A 16,083-nucleotide genomic window follows, 5' to 3' on the forward strand; every position below is an offset into this window, starting at 1 on the left:
TAACTATTCAACTTTACCTCCAAATTGTTGTGAAATAAGAGCATATGTGCCTGCAATTCTACATCACAAGCTTTAACCGTGGCAGCTTCATCCTGTAGAGCCATCGTTTTCTTTATTCCATAACCTGAATCGCGGCAGATTTGAAGCTTGTTATTGGTTGAGTAAGTGTTCCGGACCAAGGCGATTGGATGCGCAGACTGTACAGGCAGTTATTTCTCCGCGGATCAAAGTTTATGACCTCAATTGTCAAGCAGCACGGCAACTTGTAGTGCTGTTTTCGACACATAATTGTCAACAAATTAATTTGCTGTCACTGTTGCCTACTACGTAATGACGTAAAATTGGAATATTCTGTGGATATTCGTTTTTTTCTTTTCTTCTTCGGTGGCGTTTATCAGCGGTTGACATCCAACGTTAGGGTGCATTACTGCCACCTACTGTACTGGAGTGTGGACCAAAGACGAATAAACTAAATCCTACCTGTATGCCCCTTTGTTCATAAAAAATATAACAAAATATTTGAGACTATACCTAATGACGTTCTACTCAATATACTCTTTAAACTAATTTCCTGTATCCCCTTCTCCCTCATACTAGATTTCTGCCTCTCTCTTTTGTGCTGCTACCATGTTGTTGTGTTGGTACCTTCCTGTTGTCGCCTTTTTTATGTTGTCGTCTTAGGTCTCTCTTTATGTAGTGTTGTGTTCTCTCTTGTTGTTGTGTGTGTTTTGTCCTTTTATTTATACTGTATTTTAAAAATATGTATTTATAATCACAGGCCCCCGTCCCCACAGGAGGCCTTTTGCCTTTTGGTAGGCCGTCATTGTAAATATGAATTTGTTCTTAACTGACTTGCCAAGTTAAATAAAGGCTAAATAAATACAATTTCCCTCTGATTCTGCCCAAACTGTAGCAATACATGCTCCATGATCTCTGATCTCTGTTTCCTGGCAATAATCACACTTTCCTGTTGGATGTTTTCCTATCACATTTAAGGTCTTATTCAACCGGCTGTGTCCCACCCTTAATCTTGTAAATATAGCCTCCTCTGTACAATGCTCTTCTGTCCCTTCCTGCCGTCCTCCCCTCCTGACTTTCCTCTGTACTTGAAATAAATGCCAGCCTTTAGTATCTCTATTCCACTTCTCCTGCCATCTCTGCACCATCACTGTCCATATCAGGCTTTTTGCCTCTGCCTTGCTCATTGAAACTACACCATCAAATCCCCACTACTAAGTGCTTGTTTAGCCAGTACATCAACTACCTCATTCCCCTCCAACCCCACATGGGCTGGGACCCAAGTAAATCTTCTCTGTATACCCATCTGTCTCATCCTGCCATGGGTTTGTAGCACCTCATAAAGCAGGTCTTGTCTGCTACATGACCTAAAGGACTGGAGACTCATCCACACTGCACATGAATCAGAGCAAATAACTACTCTGTCTGGCTTGACTTCCTCTACCCACTGCAAGGCCAACAGTATGGCCATCAGCTCTGCCGTATATACAGCCAGATGATCTGTAATACGTGTCCTGACTGCCACCCCACATTTCTGCACTACAAATGCTGACCAAGTACGTCCTGTCCTTGGAACTGTATCCAGATGTGTCTTAAATCAATCAGATGGATCAACACCCTCCCCACATTTCTGTAGTCTCTCCAACACTTCCAGATCACCTACTAGAGACGGGAGTAGCCATGGATGTGGGTTGGTTTTCTCTCGTCAATAGCTATTGAATCAAACATGCCATGACTATGAATATGGTATATCCTGAATCAGGGGTTGATGGAGAACTATCCACACCTTAAAAAAAAAAAAAAAAAATAGATTGCGGATTTTTGCCCATCCTCTGATTCCAAATATATAATTTCCATAGGCACATTTTGTCTAAGTGTCATTGAAGATCAAAAGACGAAGGAAAAACACCCACAAAATTTCAACAAGAAAAGCAGTGGATTTTTGTCCATCCTGCCCCGAGTCAGAATATATCATTTTTGTAGTCATGGCATACTTTGTATAAGAGCTATTGAAGATTGAAAGCCAAAATCTGTGTGGGTGCCCATGCAACTTGGGATCCGAAGTGCCCTGTGAGAGAGAAACATGTTGAGATTGCCAGAGTTCAAGTGGGGCAGAACATTTCCTGTGCTGAGACAGTGAAGAGAGAAGAGGATAGCCCACGGGTGAGTGTGTCGACTGGGAGGACCCCGGTGAGTAGGCCACGAGAGAGAGCGAGGATGAGTTTTAGTAAGGTTGGATTATTTGTGTTTATAGCCATGGTGATCAACTGCACTGTACTGATGGAGCAGAAATCACAGAAGTGTGGTAGTTGCAGCAGCAGAGAAATATTTGGGTGTGAGACATTTTAGTGCAGAAGATCTATAGGAAGTTTTGAGACAAAGGGTTCCATTTTACGAAGGTCTTGAATTGTTTAGGGGCAAAGTAGTGGGGTGGGTGGTGGGTTTTTGGGGACTTGCTTTTTGAGCTCCTGTTCCTTTTATGCAATATTAACTGAAAAGTATTGTGGAGCTCCTGCACCTAAAAGTGGGGCGGCAGGTTGCCTAGTGGTTAGAGCGTAACCAAAAGGTCCCTATATCGAATTCCAGAGCTGACAAGGTAAAAATCTGTCGTTCTGCCCCCGAACAAGGCAGTTAACCCACTGTTCCCAGGTAGGCCGTCATTGTAAATAATAATTTATTCTTAACTGACTTGCCTAGTTAAATTGTTTTATTTTTTTATTTCACCTTTATTAAAATATAATAAATACAAAATAAAGTTTAAATAAAAAAATGTAAACAGTACCAGCACCCACAAAGGGGTACAGCCACCTATTTTAGTCCAAGTCAAGCACTGGGGATAGTGTATAGGTGCAGGGTTAGATGGTGACGCAATTACATTTCTTTCCCTTCACATTTTTTTGTTGTTGCAAAATGTGCAATACGCACTCCGACCTGCGAATGGCAGCAATAAGCAACACGTCGTCATAGTCTGACTGAAAGCTACACGAAGAAGAATCTCACGCAAACCGTCTTCAAAAGTTGGCAGTCCTGTGCTTTAGAAAATAATACGGATTGTCAGTTGCTAGCCTATTCTACGTTTAGTACATTATCCATATATTATATTATTTATGGTAAATTCTATGCTAGTCTTTTACCTAGTTGTTATTTAATTTTCCCGTTGTTGATTTGATAGCAGCTAGCTACAGGAACTAGGTATAGTTTGTGTAGCTAGCCTAACGTTAGCTAACGTAAATGTTGTTCAGTTACACCGGCTCAGAAGAATATGCAGCTATGTTGTCATTGATGTTTATTGCTCTGTTGGGTTTATTTAGGGTGTCTGTTTCTGGTTTAAAAGCCCTAGTTCTCTGTAGTTGGTTAGCTAGCTATTCCATTGGCTAACGTTAGACATTTTAACATGAAGACGTCAACAAGTGCGGTCGTGATGCACATCTTCACTGTAGCTGTATGCAGCTTATTGCTGGTTGCTCAAGGGCAGCTGGACGACGACGAATGGCTTGATCCGCATGATATGTTGAACTACGATGCAAGCTCAAAGACCATGAGAAAGCCTGCTCAGCCTGCTGAGGTACAGTACAAAGCAGCTGTGCAATGCATGTTTCCGTGACATGAGTTATATTGCTTTGTTGGTGTTTTTCCTTTTTCATATTATAGTAACTATATGAAACAAAATCATGAAATGTGAAAATACAGCAAACACTGTCTTGTCTCGTGATATTAATGTAATTGGATAACTAAATGAAGGTAATCTTCACAGCTGAACAATTACCCTAATGTACCCACCAAAAGAAGGGAATACAGCCAGGATTTGGATAAAATGGAAGTAAGGGAGTGCAACAACAAAGTGGAAGGGTTACAAAGAGAGGTTAGTGTTGGAAACAGATTTTCAACATCAAACATTATTTTGGACAACATCTCAAATGCTTATTCATTAAGCAGTGGCAAAGTCACTTTTCTGTTGTTGTTTTTTAGATTGAAGAGTACAAGAAGAAGATTACACAGGTTGCACAGCTGCCGTCAAGCAACCCAGTGTTCAAGCGATTCCTCACCAAGCTTCTGAAGGAGATTGAAAAAGTTGGCCTGGTACGTTTTGGCATTCTCTCAACTCATATGAACGCTGACAAAAATCTTATTCTCTTTATGTAAAACAATTCCCCACTGTGTATTATCCACCTTCTTAAATGTATGTTACCACCTTGGAATGTAGTATGCTTTCTCTATGCTAAGTGCATATATACGTTTGTTGTACTATTCCTTTCCTATTCCTTCCACCAGCCCACCGATCTCAAGAACGATATCCACTACGACGCCAAAGTGAAACTGTCTCGGCAAGCGGTGACGGAGATCCGGAAGCTTCTGGAGGGAATGGACACCTGGAGAACGGGGGCTCTGGACAATGCCCTCAGTCAGATCCTGGTGGATCTCAAACCACATGACTACGAGGCCTGGATATGGCACTTTGAGGACACCTTTGGTGTGGAGATCGACACAGTCATGAAGGTGAGAATGCGTAGCAGAGCTAGGGTTTTGATGCTGAAAACTAAATGGATTTATAATTGCACACACCACGTTTTATGTGGTTTGCCTAAAGCAAACAAAAGGTTTGATCTATTCAATTTGACTCTGGTACGCAATGACTGACTGAGAAGCGCATAAAGCTAAATGGCACATTTGTGTTAATCATTAGTAGTAGAAATAAACCACTACGATTCAGAGCAGTAATTTTAAACTCGATTCAAGACAAATGAGACCGAACTGACACTACTCGTTGGCATTACAGCGGCAGGAATATTTATCATTGACGTTACACTGCCTTCAGAAATGTCAAAATGTGTTCCAGCCTGAATTTTAAAATTGATTCAACTGAGATTATTTCTCATTGGCCTACATTCAATACCCCATAATGTCAAAGTGGAATTATGTTTTTAGACATTTTTACAAATGAATAAAAAATTAGAACCTGATATGTCTAAGTATTCAAACCCTTTGAGGCAAGCCTAAATATGTTCAGGAGTAAAAGTGTGCTTAAGACACATAAGTTGGACTCATTCTGTGCGTATTAATGGTGTTTAACTTGATTTTTGAATGACTAACTCTTCTGTTTCCCACACATACAATTATATGTAAGGTCCCTCAGTCGAGCAGTGCATTTCAAACACCGATTCAACCACAAACACCAGCGAGGTTTTGCAATCATGGCATAAAATTTATACCTGGCAAATGCGGGTAGTTTAAAGTATTGGTGGGTAAGACTGTCTATTTCACCATACACATTGGCTGTGTATTTCTGGTGTTTTTTTTCATAGCTGATAACTGCACAAAGAAATATGACTCATATATCCCATACTGCCTGGAGAGCTGCACACTCTGAGTGAAGTGCTGATAGATTCAGCATGGTAAAGTTTTTAATTACACTTTGATTGGTGTATCAATACACCCAGTCAGTACAAAGATACAGGCGTCCTTAACTCAGTTGCCGGTGAGGAAGGAAACCACTCAGTGATTTCACTGTGGCCAATGGTGACTTTAACAGAGTTTAATGGCTGTGATGGGAGAAACTGAGGATGGGATCAACATTGTAGTTATGCCACAATACTAACCTAACTGACAGAGTGAAAAGGAAGACAGTACAGAATAAAAAATATTCCAAAACATGCATCCTGTTTATAACAAGGCACTAAAGTAAAACTGCAAAAAATGTGGCAAAGCAATTCACTTTTTGTACTGAATACAAAGAATTATGTTTGAGGCAAATACTGTACAACACATTACTGAGTACCACTCTTCATATTTTCAAGCATATTGCTGGCTGCATCATGTTATGGGTATGCTTGTAATTGTTAAGGACTGGGGAGCACAGGCAAAATCCAAGAGGAAAAGCTGGTTCAGTCTGCTTTCCACCAGATACTGGGAGATGAATTCACCTTTCAGCAGGACAATAACCTAAAACACAAGGCCTAATCTACACTGGACTTGCTTACCAAGAAAGACATTGAATGTTCCTGAGTGGCCGAGTTACAGTTTTGACTTAAATCTGCTTGAAAGTCTATGGCATAACTTGAAAATGGGAAACCAATTTGACGGTGCTTGAAGACATTTGAAAATAATAATGGGCAAGTATTGTACAATCCAAGTGTGCAAAGCTCTTAGACTTACCCAGAAATCTGTAATTGCTGCCAAAGGTGTTAAAAAACAACACCTATATTGTACATTTAACATTTACATTTAAGTCATTTAGCAGACGCTCTTATCCAGAGCGACTTACATTTACATTTACATTACATTTAAGTCATTTAGCAGACGCTCTTATCCAGAGCGACTTACAAATTGGTGCATTCACCTTATGACATCCAGTGGGACAGTCACTTAACAATAGGGAATCTAAAACTTAGGGGGGGTGGGGTGAGAGGGATTACTTAACCTATCCTAGGTATTCCTTAAAGAGGTGAGGTTTCAGGTGTCTCCGGAAGGTGGTGATTGACTCCGCTGTCCTGGCGTCGTGAGGGAGTTTGTTCCACCATTGGGGGGCCAGGGCAGCGAACAGTTTTGACTGGGCTGAGCGGGAGCTGTACTTCCTCAGTGGTAGGGAGGCGAGCAGGCCAGAGGTGGATGAACGCAGTGCCCTTGTTTGGGTGTAGGGCCTGATCAGAGCCTGGAGGTACTGAGGTGCCGTTCCCCTCACAGCTCCGTAGGCAAGCACCATGGTCTTGTAGCGGATGCGAGCTTCAACTGGAAGCCAGTGGAGAGAACGGAGGAGCGGGGTGACGTGAGAGAACTTGGGAAGGTTGAACACCAGACGGGCTGCGGCGTTCTGGATGAGTTGAAGGGGTTTAATGGCACAGGCAGGGAGCCCAGCCAACAGCGAGTTGCAGTAATCCAGACGGGAGATGACAAGTGCCTGGATTAGGACCTGCGCCGCTTCCTGTGTGAGGCAGGGTCGTACTCTGTGGATGTTGTAGAGCATGAACCTACAGGAACGGGCCACCGCCTTGATGTTAGTTGAGAACGACAGGGTGTTGTCCAGGATCACGCCAAGGTTCTTGGCGCTCTGGGAGGAGGACACAATGGAGTTGTCAACCGTGATGGCGAGATCATGGAACGGGCAGTCCTTCCCCGGGAGGAAGAGCAGCTCCGTCTTGCCGAGGTTCAGCTTGAGGTGGTGATCCGTCATCCACACTGATATGTCTGCCAGACATGCAGAGATGCGATTAATGCCACCTGGTCATCAGAAGGGGGAAAGGAGAAGATTAATTGTGTGTCGTCTGCATAGCAATGATAAGAGAGACCATGTGAGGTTATGACAGAGCCAAGTGACTTGGTGTATAGCGAGAATAGGAGAGGGCCAAGAACAGAGCCCTGGGGACACCAGTGGTGAGAGCGCGTGGTGAGGAGACAGATTCTCGCCACGCCACCTGGTAGGAGCGACCTGTCAGGTAGGACGCAATCCAAGCGTGGGCCGCGCCGGAGATGCCCAACTCGGAGAGGGTGGAGAGGAGGATCTGATGGTTCACAGTATCGAAGGCAGCCGATAGATCTAGAAGGATGAGAGCAGAGGAGAGAGAGTTAGCTTTAGCAGTGCGGAGCGCCTCAGTGATACAGAGGAGAGCAGTCTCAGTTGAATGACTAGTCTTGAAACCTGACTGATTTGGATCAAGAAGGTCATTCAGAGAGAGATAGCGGGAGAGCTGGCCAAGGACGGCACGTTCAAGAGTTTTGGAGAGAAAAGAAAGAAGGGATACTGGTCTGTAATTGTTGACATCGGAGGGATCGAGTGTAGGTTTTTTCAGAAGGGGTGCAACTCTCGCTCTCTTGAAGACGGAAGGGACGTAGCCAACGGTCAGGGATGAGTTGATGAGCGAGGTGAGGTAAGGGAGAAGGTCTCCGGAAATGGTCTGGAGAAGAGAGGAGGGGATAGGGTCAAGCGGGCAGGTTGTTGGGCGGCCGGCCGTCACAAGACGCAGATTTCATCTGGAGAGAGAGGGGAGAAAGAGGTCAGAGCACAGGGTAGGGCAGTGTGAGCAGAACCAGCGGTGTCGTTTGACTTAAAACGAGGATCGGATGTCGTCGACCTTCTTTTCAAAATGGTTGACGAAGTCATCTGCAGAGAGGGAGGGGGGGGGGGGGCGGAGGATTCAGGAGGGAGGAGAAGGTGGCAAAGAGCTTCCTAGGGTTAGAGGCAGATGCTTGGAATTTAGCGTGGTAGAAAGTGGCTTTAGCAGCAGAGACAGAGGAGGAAAATGTAGAGAGGAGGGAGTGAAAGGATGCCAGGTCCGCAGGGAGGCGAGTTTTCCTCCATTTCCGCTCGGCTGCCCGGAGCCCTGTTCTGTGAGCTCGCAATGAGTCATCGAGCCACTGAGCGGGAGGGGAGGACCGAGCCGGCCTGGAGGATAGGGGACATAGAGAGTCAAGGGATGCAGAGAGGGAGGAGAGGAGGGTTGAGGAGGCAGAATCAGGAGATAGGTGGGAGAAGGTTTGAGCGGAGGGAAGAGATGATAGGATGGAAGAGGAGAGAGTAGCGGGGGAGAGAGAGCGAAGGTTGGGACGGCGCGATACCATCTGAGTAGGGGCAGTGTGGGAGGTGTTGGATGAGAGCGAGAGGGAAAAGGATACAAGGCAGTGGTCGGAGACTTGGAGGGGAGTTGCAATGAGGTTAGTGGAAGAACAGCATCTAGTAAAGATGAGGTCGAGCGTATTGCCTGCCTTGTGAGTAGGGGGGAAGGTGAGAGGGTGAGGTCAAAAGAGGAGAGAGTGGAAAGAAGGAGGCAGAGAGGAAAGAGTCAAAGGTAGACGTGGGGAGGTTAAAGTCGCCCAGAACTGTGAGAGGTGAGCCGTCCTCAGGAAAGGAGCTTATCAAGGCATCAAGCTCATTGATGAACTCTCCGAGGGAACCTGGAGGGCGATAAATGATAAGGATGTTAAGCTTGAAAGGGCTAGTAACTGTGACAGCATGGAATTCAAAGGAGGCGATAGACAGATGGGTAAGGGAGAAAGAGAGAATGACCACTTGGGAGAGATGAGGATCCCGGTGCCACCACCCCGCTGACCAGATGCCTCGGGGTGTGCGAAACACGTGGGCGGACGAAGAGAGAGCAGTAGGAGTAGCAGTGTTGTCTGTGGTGATCCATGTTTCCGTCAGTGCCAAGAAGTCGAGGGACTGGAGGGAGGCATAGGCTGAGATGAACTCTGCCTTGTTGACCGCAGATTGGCAGTTCCAGAGGCTACCGGAGACCTGGAACTCCACGTGGGTCGTGCGCGCTGGGACCACCAGAGTAGGGTGGCCGCGGCCACGCGGTGAGGAGCGTTTGTATGGTCTGTGCAGAGAGGAGAGAACAGGGATAAACAGACACATAGTTGACAGGCTACAGAAGAGGCTACGCTAATGCAAAGGAGATTGGAATGACAAGTGGACTACACGTCTCGAATGTTCAGAAAGTTAAGCTACGTAGCAAGAATCTTATTGACTAAAATGATTAAAATGATACAGTACTGCTGAAGTAGGCCAGCTGGCAGTGGGTGCGTTGTTGACACTACACTAATCAAGTCATTCCGTTGAGTGTAATAGTTTCTGCAGTGTTGCTATTCGGGGCTAGCAGGCTAGCTAGCAGTGTTGTTTACGTTACGTTGCGTTAAAAGAACGACAATAGATGGCTAGCGAACCTAGAAAATCGCTCTAGACTACACAATTATCTTTGATACAAAGACGGCTATGTAGCTAGCTAAGTAGCCAGCTACGATCAAACAAATCAAACCGTTGTACTGTAATGAAATGAAGTGAAAATGTGATACTACCTGTGAGTGCGACCGGGTAGTTGAGTTCTATACAGAAGACGTTGGCTAGCGTTGGCTAGCTGTTGGCTAGCTAGCAGAGTCACCTACGTTAAGGACGACAAATAGCTGGCTAGCTAACCTCGGTAAATTAAGATAATCACTCTAAGACTACACACTCTAAACCTAAACAACACAATTATCTTGGATACGATGATACGAAGACAGCAAAGACAGCTATGTAGCTAGCTAACACTAAACTAATCAAGTCGTTCAGTTGAGTGTAATAGTTTCTCCAGTGCAGCTAATCAGTGGACGTTAGCTAGCTGGCTAGTGAAGACTACGTTAGGACGGCGAAATACGATAATTACGCAATTATCTTTGATACAAAGACGGCTATGTAGCTAGCTGAGAAGAAATTGCTAAGATAAGACAAATCAAACCGTTGTGATATAATGAAATATAATGAAAAAGTTATACTACCCGTTGGAGCGACGTGCAGATGCGACCACTCGCTCCAACCGGAACCGGTGCATTCACCTTATGTCTCAGGGTTGTGAATACTTACAGCACCAGTCAAGTTTGGACACACCTACTCATTCAGGGGTTTTTCTTAGTTTTTTTAAACAATTTTCTACATTGTAGAATAATAGTGAAGACATCAACCTATGAAATAACACATGGAATCATGTAACTAAAAGTGTTAAATAAATCTAAATATTTAAAATTCTTCAAATAGCCACCCTTTGCCTTGTCAGCGTTGCACACTCTTGGCATTCTCTAAACCAGTTTCACCTGGAATGATTTTCCAACAGTCTTCCCACATGCTTAGCTGGCCAATGTTTGTTTTTTCTTTTTTTTCTCCTTCACTCTGCGGTCAAACTCATCCCAAACCATCTCAATTGGGTTGAGTTCGGGTGATTTGTGGAGGCCAGGTCATCTGATGCAGCACTCCATCAGCACTCTCCTTGGTCAAATAGCCCTTACACAGCCTGTTGAAAAACAAATGATAGTCCTACTAATCACAAACCAGATGGGATGGCGTATTGCTCAAGAATGGGATACCTAGTCAGTTGTACAACTGAAATGTGTTGACCCCTTTGAATCGGAGAGGTGTGGGGGGCTGCCTTAATCAACATCCACTTCTTCGGCGCCTGGTGAACAGTGGGTTAACTGCCTTGCTCAGGGGCAGAACGACATATTTTTACCTTGTCAGCTCGGGGATTTAATCCAGCAACCTTTCAGTCACTGACCCAACGTTCTAACCACTAGGCTAGCTGTGGTAGCCATGCTGGTTCAGTGTGCCTTAAATTCTAAATAAATTACAGACCGTGTCACCATCACACCACCTCCATGCTCCACTCTGGGAACCACACATGTGGAGATCATCAGTTCACCTATTGGGCGTCTCATAAAGACACGCAGTTGGAACCAAAAATGTGGACTCATCAGACCAAATGTCCATTGCCTGTGTTTCTTGGCCCAAACAAGTCTCTTCTTATTGGTACCCTTTAGTGGTTTCTTTGCAGCAATTTGACCATGAAGGCAAGACTCACACAGTCTCTGAACAGTTGATGTCGAGATGTCTGTTACTTGAACTCTGAAACATTTATTTGGGCTGCAATTTCTGAGGCTGGTAACTCGAATGAACTTATCCTCTGCAGCAGAGGTAACTGCGGGTCTTCCTTTCCAGTGGAGGTCCTAATGAGAGCCAGTTTCATCATAGCGCTTGATGGTTTTTGAGACTGCACTTTCAAAGTTCTTGAAATTGAAAGCCATTGACTGACCTTCATGTCATAATGGACTGTCGTTTCCCTTTGCTTATTTGAGCTGTTATTTCCATAATATGGACTTTGGTCTTTTACCAGATAGGGGTGTCTTCTGTATACCATCCCTACCTTATCTCAAATGCATTAAGAAGGAAAGAAATTCCACAAATTACCAAGGCACACCTGTTAATTTAAATGCTTTCAGGGTGACTACCTCATGAAGCTTGCTGAGAGAATGCAAAGTTGTCAAGGCAAAGAGTGGCTACATTGAATATATGTTAAATATATTTTGATAACACTTTTGGTTACGACATGATTCCATTCGTTATTTAATTGTATTGATGTCTGGACTATTCTACAATGTAAAAAACAAAACAAAAACCCTGGAATGAGTAGGTGTCAACTTTTGACTGGTATGTCTATTAGATATTTAATTTTCAGTCAAACATTTTTCTAAAAACATGTTTTCAGTTTGTCATTGTGTAGATGGGTGATAATCTATTTGAATTCAGGCTGTAACACAGTAAAATGTTGAAGTGGTGTGAATACTTTCTGAAGGTACTGTATTTAAAGGGAATCTCTCTCCCAGGTGTCTGTGTTGGTCTTAATCATAGTGGTCATCATCTGCAGTGAGCTGTGGTCTACAGTCTCCTGGTTTGTCCAGTTCAAGAGAATCTTTGCCATCTGCTTCTTAATCAGTCTGGTCTGGAATTGGTTTTATCTCTACAAGGTAAATTAACACACGCACACACATTTCCACATGCTAATTACCCCTTACTGTCTGACTAAAGTTCAGTAGTAAATTAATATAATTATCTGAAAGAATAGGTGCAAAGCTCTAACTGTCAGTGGCCATTCTGGCATCCTTCAGTGTAGGGTTTTCCTGACTCTAGGATTGGTTCATGGTCTGAGGGTAAAAGTGTAGACTAAACACTACAATATTCTTTCAGGTCTCTGCAAATGTTTTTTTGGGGGCGTGGTTTATAGCAGTTATTTCAGGTATTTCTAAATGCCGTCTCTATTCTTCAAAACTCAGTCAACTGAATTAAGGAACACTACCAAGGAATATCTTGAGAGAAACTACATTTCTTGCCAGGAGAGCTCGACTGTGACTGGTTAGTTGTGATTGGGAGATGAGGGATTAAAGCAGGCGTAGTACTGGGGTTTTAACTGTGTGTGTGGTCCTGGGGGTGGCGGCACTACTGCTAGACCAGCCTCCAGCACACGAATGACACAATGTTAATCCACCATATGTTACTGGATTTTCTCGACCTGTCAGATTGCGTTTGCCGAGCACCAAAACAAAATGGTGAAGATGGAGGGCGTCGACGCAAAATGCACTGGGAGGAAGAAAATTGACTGGTGGGATAACTTGAAGGGTGAGATGTAAAAATAACACGTGAGCATGGCATCACACCTTTCCACAGGGGGATCAGATTTACATCATCTCAGAAATATAAGTGAAGCTACATTTTATTGAATGCTTCATACTTTCGTAATCATTGGTGCATGACTATACAATAAAGTACACATTACTTTTCACTCGTTTCTGGCAAATAATAGAATGCCGTTTATAAGAAAATAGCTTAATACACGGTCTTATACATTTTGACAAATTTGTTGCGTTAAGTTTACTGCACATCGGTTTGTTGTCGTGAAGCCTACTGTAGTGTACTCCTCTCTGCCTGTACCACAGATTGGTACAGAGGTGCCATGACTCTCCAAGACGATCCCTGTAAGATGTACTACGAAGTCCTCATGGTCAACCCCATCCTTCTCGTACCACCAACTAAGGTAACCTATTTTTGCTGACCTGGGAAAGTCCATTTCCGTTTAGCCAATTCAGGAAGTAAACTGACATTCCACTTCAAGTTTTCAGTCTACTTTCAGAAATGACTGCATTGAAATAGAATTGACCTAACCCTGTTGACGGCTAACCTATTCAACAGGCCAGGACTGCGAGATCGTCACCCATACCTTACTCTAGTCACTCAATTAACCATTTGAGTATCCTCAAATGTAAATATTGCCATGTTCACTTCTTAAAACTTTGTCTATTTAACAATGCAATATCAATCTAATTCAGTGTCTGACTGCAATGTGGGTTTTATTAACTTGGACTGCAATGTGGGTTTTATTAACTTAAACTACAAATGGAATTGACCCCAACCCTGTTGACAACTAGCTTTTAGCCTATTTCCTGGACCTGTAGGATGCAGTGTGATAATGCATCATCTCTCTGTCTCTGAAGGCTATCACTATGACCATCACCACCTTCTTCACGGAGCCTCTGAAGCACATTGGTCAGGGGATCAGCGAGTTCCTACGAGCCCTCCTCAAGGACCTACCGGTCACCTTGCAGATCCCTGTGCTAGTCACCATCGTGCTCTCCATCCTGGTAAGGACATGCGCGCACACGCAAAGAAACACTGTCACAAGGTCTGGGGTCAATTTCATTTAAATTCTGTCAAATCAGGAAGTGAATTGGTGGTAAATTCTTGAACGAGTATTTCTATTTACTTCCTGTGCTGAAATGGAATTGATCCTGACTCACCCAGCAGTCATACAAACTGGTTCCTGCCTGTCCCTGAAGCAGTAAATGTTTTCCTCAGGTCTTCATGTATGGCAGCGCTCAGGCCGCTATCCAGCATGGCATCACCAGACCGCTGCGTGTCGGTGGGCCCAGGGATCCCTCTCCCCCAGCCTTGGATCAGCCCATGCCTGAGGCCCGTCTGAGAGGGACAGACCACAACCCACAGGCAGGGGGGGACGCCCCTCAATACTCCCCTCTCCCGCTTAGACGCCGACTAGGACCAGCAGCCAACCAGGGGGCTCAGGACAGGACCTGTGTCGGCCAGAGGAGCCCCCCCCCCAGGGCGCAAAAGGAACCTACCAGGAGGTACGTGGAGACCCTGAGGAACACCGACTGGCGGTACAGCGAGGACAAGATTATCTCAGAGTGTTGGGAAGATTTCACTGATGCAGAGGATACCAACCTGCTAACGGTAGAGGGTAATACCAACATTCAGGCAGATATGCAAGAAGAACCAGTTGAAGTTGGATCCACAACAGACGGCAATGACTCGCAAGAAGCTAAACCCTCTCCAGTGAAAGCTAAAGCCAAACCAGATGAGGACGTGGCATCTGACTCTAAAGGGGCAGCTGATAGCATGGCTGAGCACCAGGCTGAGTATACTGGAGGTCGCGCCAGCCCAGTGCATGCAACTCCAGCAAGTGGTCTTGGGCACGAGCAACATGACAAATTCTTGAAACACGAACCAGAGAGCGTGTCAGTCGCTGCTCAGCTTAAGTAGCACATCCAGCGTAGCAGGTCTGTTAGGCCAATACATAGGCTTCATTCTAAGCTGTATGCTAATGGATATTGGAAACTGTTTCTGGGTACAGTCAGTAAGCCCCCTGTCCTTGTATGTTAAAATGCTTACCACAGCATTTTACATGGGATGATTCAGATTCTACATAAATTGGTAAATAGTACCTTCTCTTAAATCGGCTAATTCAGTGTTTTTAAATTTGTTATTCCTGTTTTCTTTTTGATGTCTCACATTGTTCTTGCTTTTGTTTGTGTGCCTGGTCAATGTGCATGTACTGTCAACACAACACCCATGTTTATGAATGACGTATGTATGTTGTGCAATAATCCTGTCACTATTTTGTGGCAACTCGCCATCTCTTCTGAAATGATGTGAATTATGTTTGTTTAGGGCTTGACATTAACATTTTATAGATTTGAGTTCACATCACCATATCAAACAGTTTCCCTGATCAGAATAGAATCACTGGTGTCTGGATGCAATGGATTGCTGTTCTCCCAATATCGGAGCAGGATTGCACTGCTAGGCAGAGCGGTCTTTCAATCATTCCTGGTTGCGAGATCCGTGTGTAGCCACACGTGCACATTTGTTGCTATTCCTTGCTAATTAGTGAGTTATTTGCACAGTTATAGCAAACAGGCTTCATATGGTAATGAAAATCATGTAAAAGTCATGGTTGGTGCATCGGCTGCATGTATGCGAGTGGGCCGGGAGAGGGAGACATTGCAGCATGTAGGCCTAGCCTGTAAAATAAAGACGAGACAGCCAATTCAACACATCTTGTAGCCTGGATAGTTAACTACAGTGCATTCGGAAAGTATTCAAATCCCATGGACATGATTTTGAAAGGCACACCTGTCTATATAAGGTCCCACAGTTGATAGTGCATGCGAAAACCAAGCCATGAGGTTGAAGGAATTGTTCGTAAAGCCCTGAGACAGGATTGTGTCGAGGCACAGATCTGGGGAAAGGTACCAAAAAATTTCTGCAGCATCGAAGGTCCCCCAGAACACAGTGGCCATCATTCTTAAATGGAAGAAGTTTGGAACTACCAACACTCTTCCTAGAGCTGGCCACCTGGCAAACTGAACCATCGGGGGAGAAGGGCCTTGGTCAGGGACGTGACCAAGAACTCAATGGTCACTCTGACAGAGTGCTAGAGTTCCTCTGTGGAGATGGGAGAACCTTCCAGAAGGACAACT

The 16,083-nt window shown here is 44.4% G+C and overlaps 1 protein-coding gene across 1 annotated transcript; it reads left to right on the forward strand.

Moving 5' to 3' along the window:
* The first annotated feature begins 3,002 nt into the window (after positions 1-3,002).
* Positions 3,003-15,806, forward strand: clcc1 (chloride channel CLIC-like 1). Its single transcript, XM_046361646.1, has 9 exons — positions 3,003-3,583; positions 3,773-3,880; positions 3,988-4,098; positions 4,291-4,515; positions 12,139-12,279; positions 12,829-12,928; positions 13,246-13,343; positions 13,801-13,947; positions 14,162-15,806. Exons 1-9 carry the CDS (start codon positions 3,413-3,415, stop codon positions 14,861-14,863), a joined length of 1,803 nt encoding a protein of 600 aa, XP_046217602.1. The 5' UTR covers positions 3,003-3,412; the 3' UTR covers positions 14,864-15,806.
* The last annotated feature ends 277 nt before the right edge of the window (positions 15,807-16,083 follow it).

The sequence above is a fragment of the Oncorhynchus gorbuscha genome, linkage group LG09, assembly GCF_021184085.1.
Source record: "Oncorhynchus gorbuscha isolate QuinsamMale2020 ecotype Even-year linkage group LG09, OgorEven_v1.0, whole genome shotgun sequence".
NCBI classification, from domain to species: Eukaryota; Metazoa; Chordata; class Actinopteri; order Salmoniformes; family Salmonidae; genus Oncorhynchus; species Oncorhynchus gorbuscha.

Coding starts and splice junctions, on each gene's coding strand:
- clcc1 (XM_046361646.1), top strand. CDS start 3,413: ATGAAGACGTCAACAAGTGCGGTCGTGATGCACATCTTCACTGTAGCT. Junction 3,881..3,987: donor TGGAAGGGTTACAAAGAGAG/GTTAGTGTTGGA, acceptor GTTGTTTTTTAG/ATTGAAGAGTACAAGAAGAA. Junction 13,344..13,800: donor TTCTCGTACCACCAACTAAG/GTAACCTATTTT, acceptor CTGTCTCTGAAG/GCTATCACTATGACCATCAC.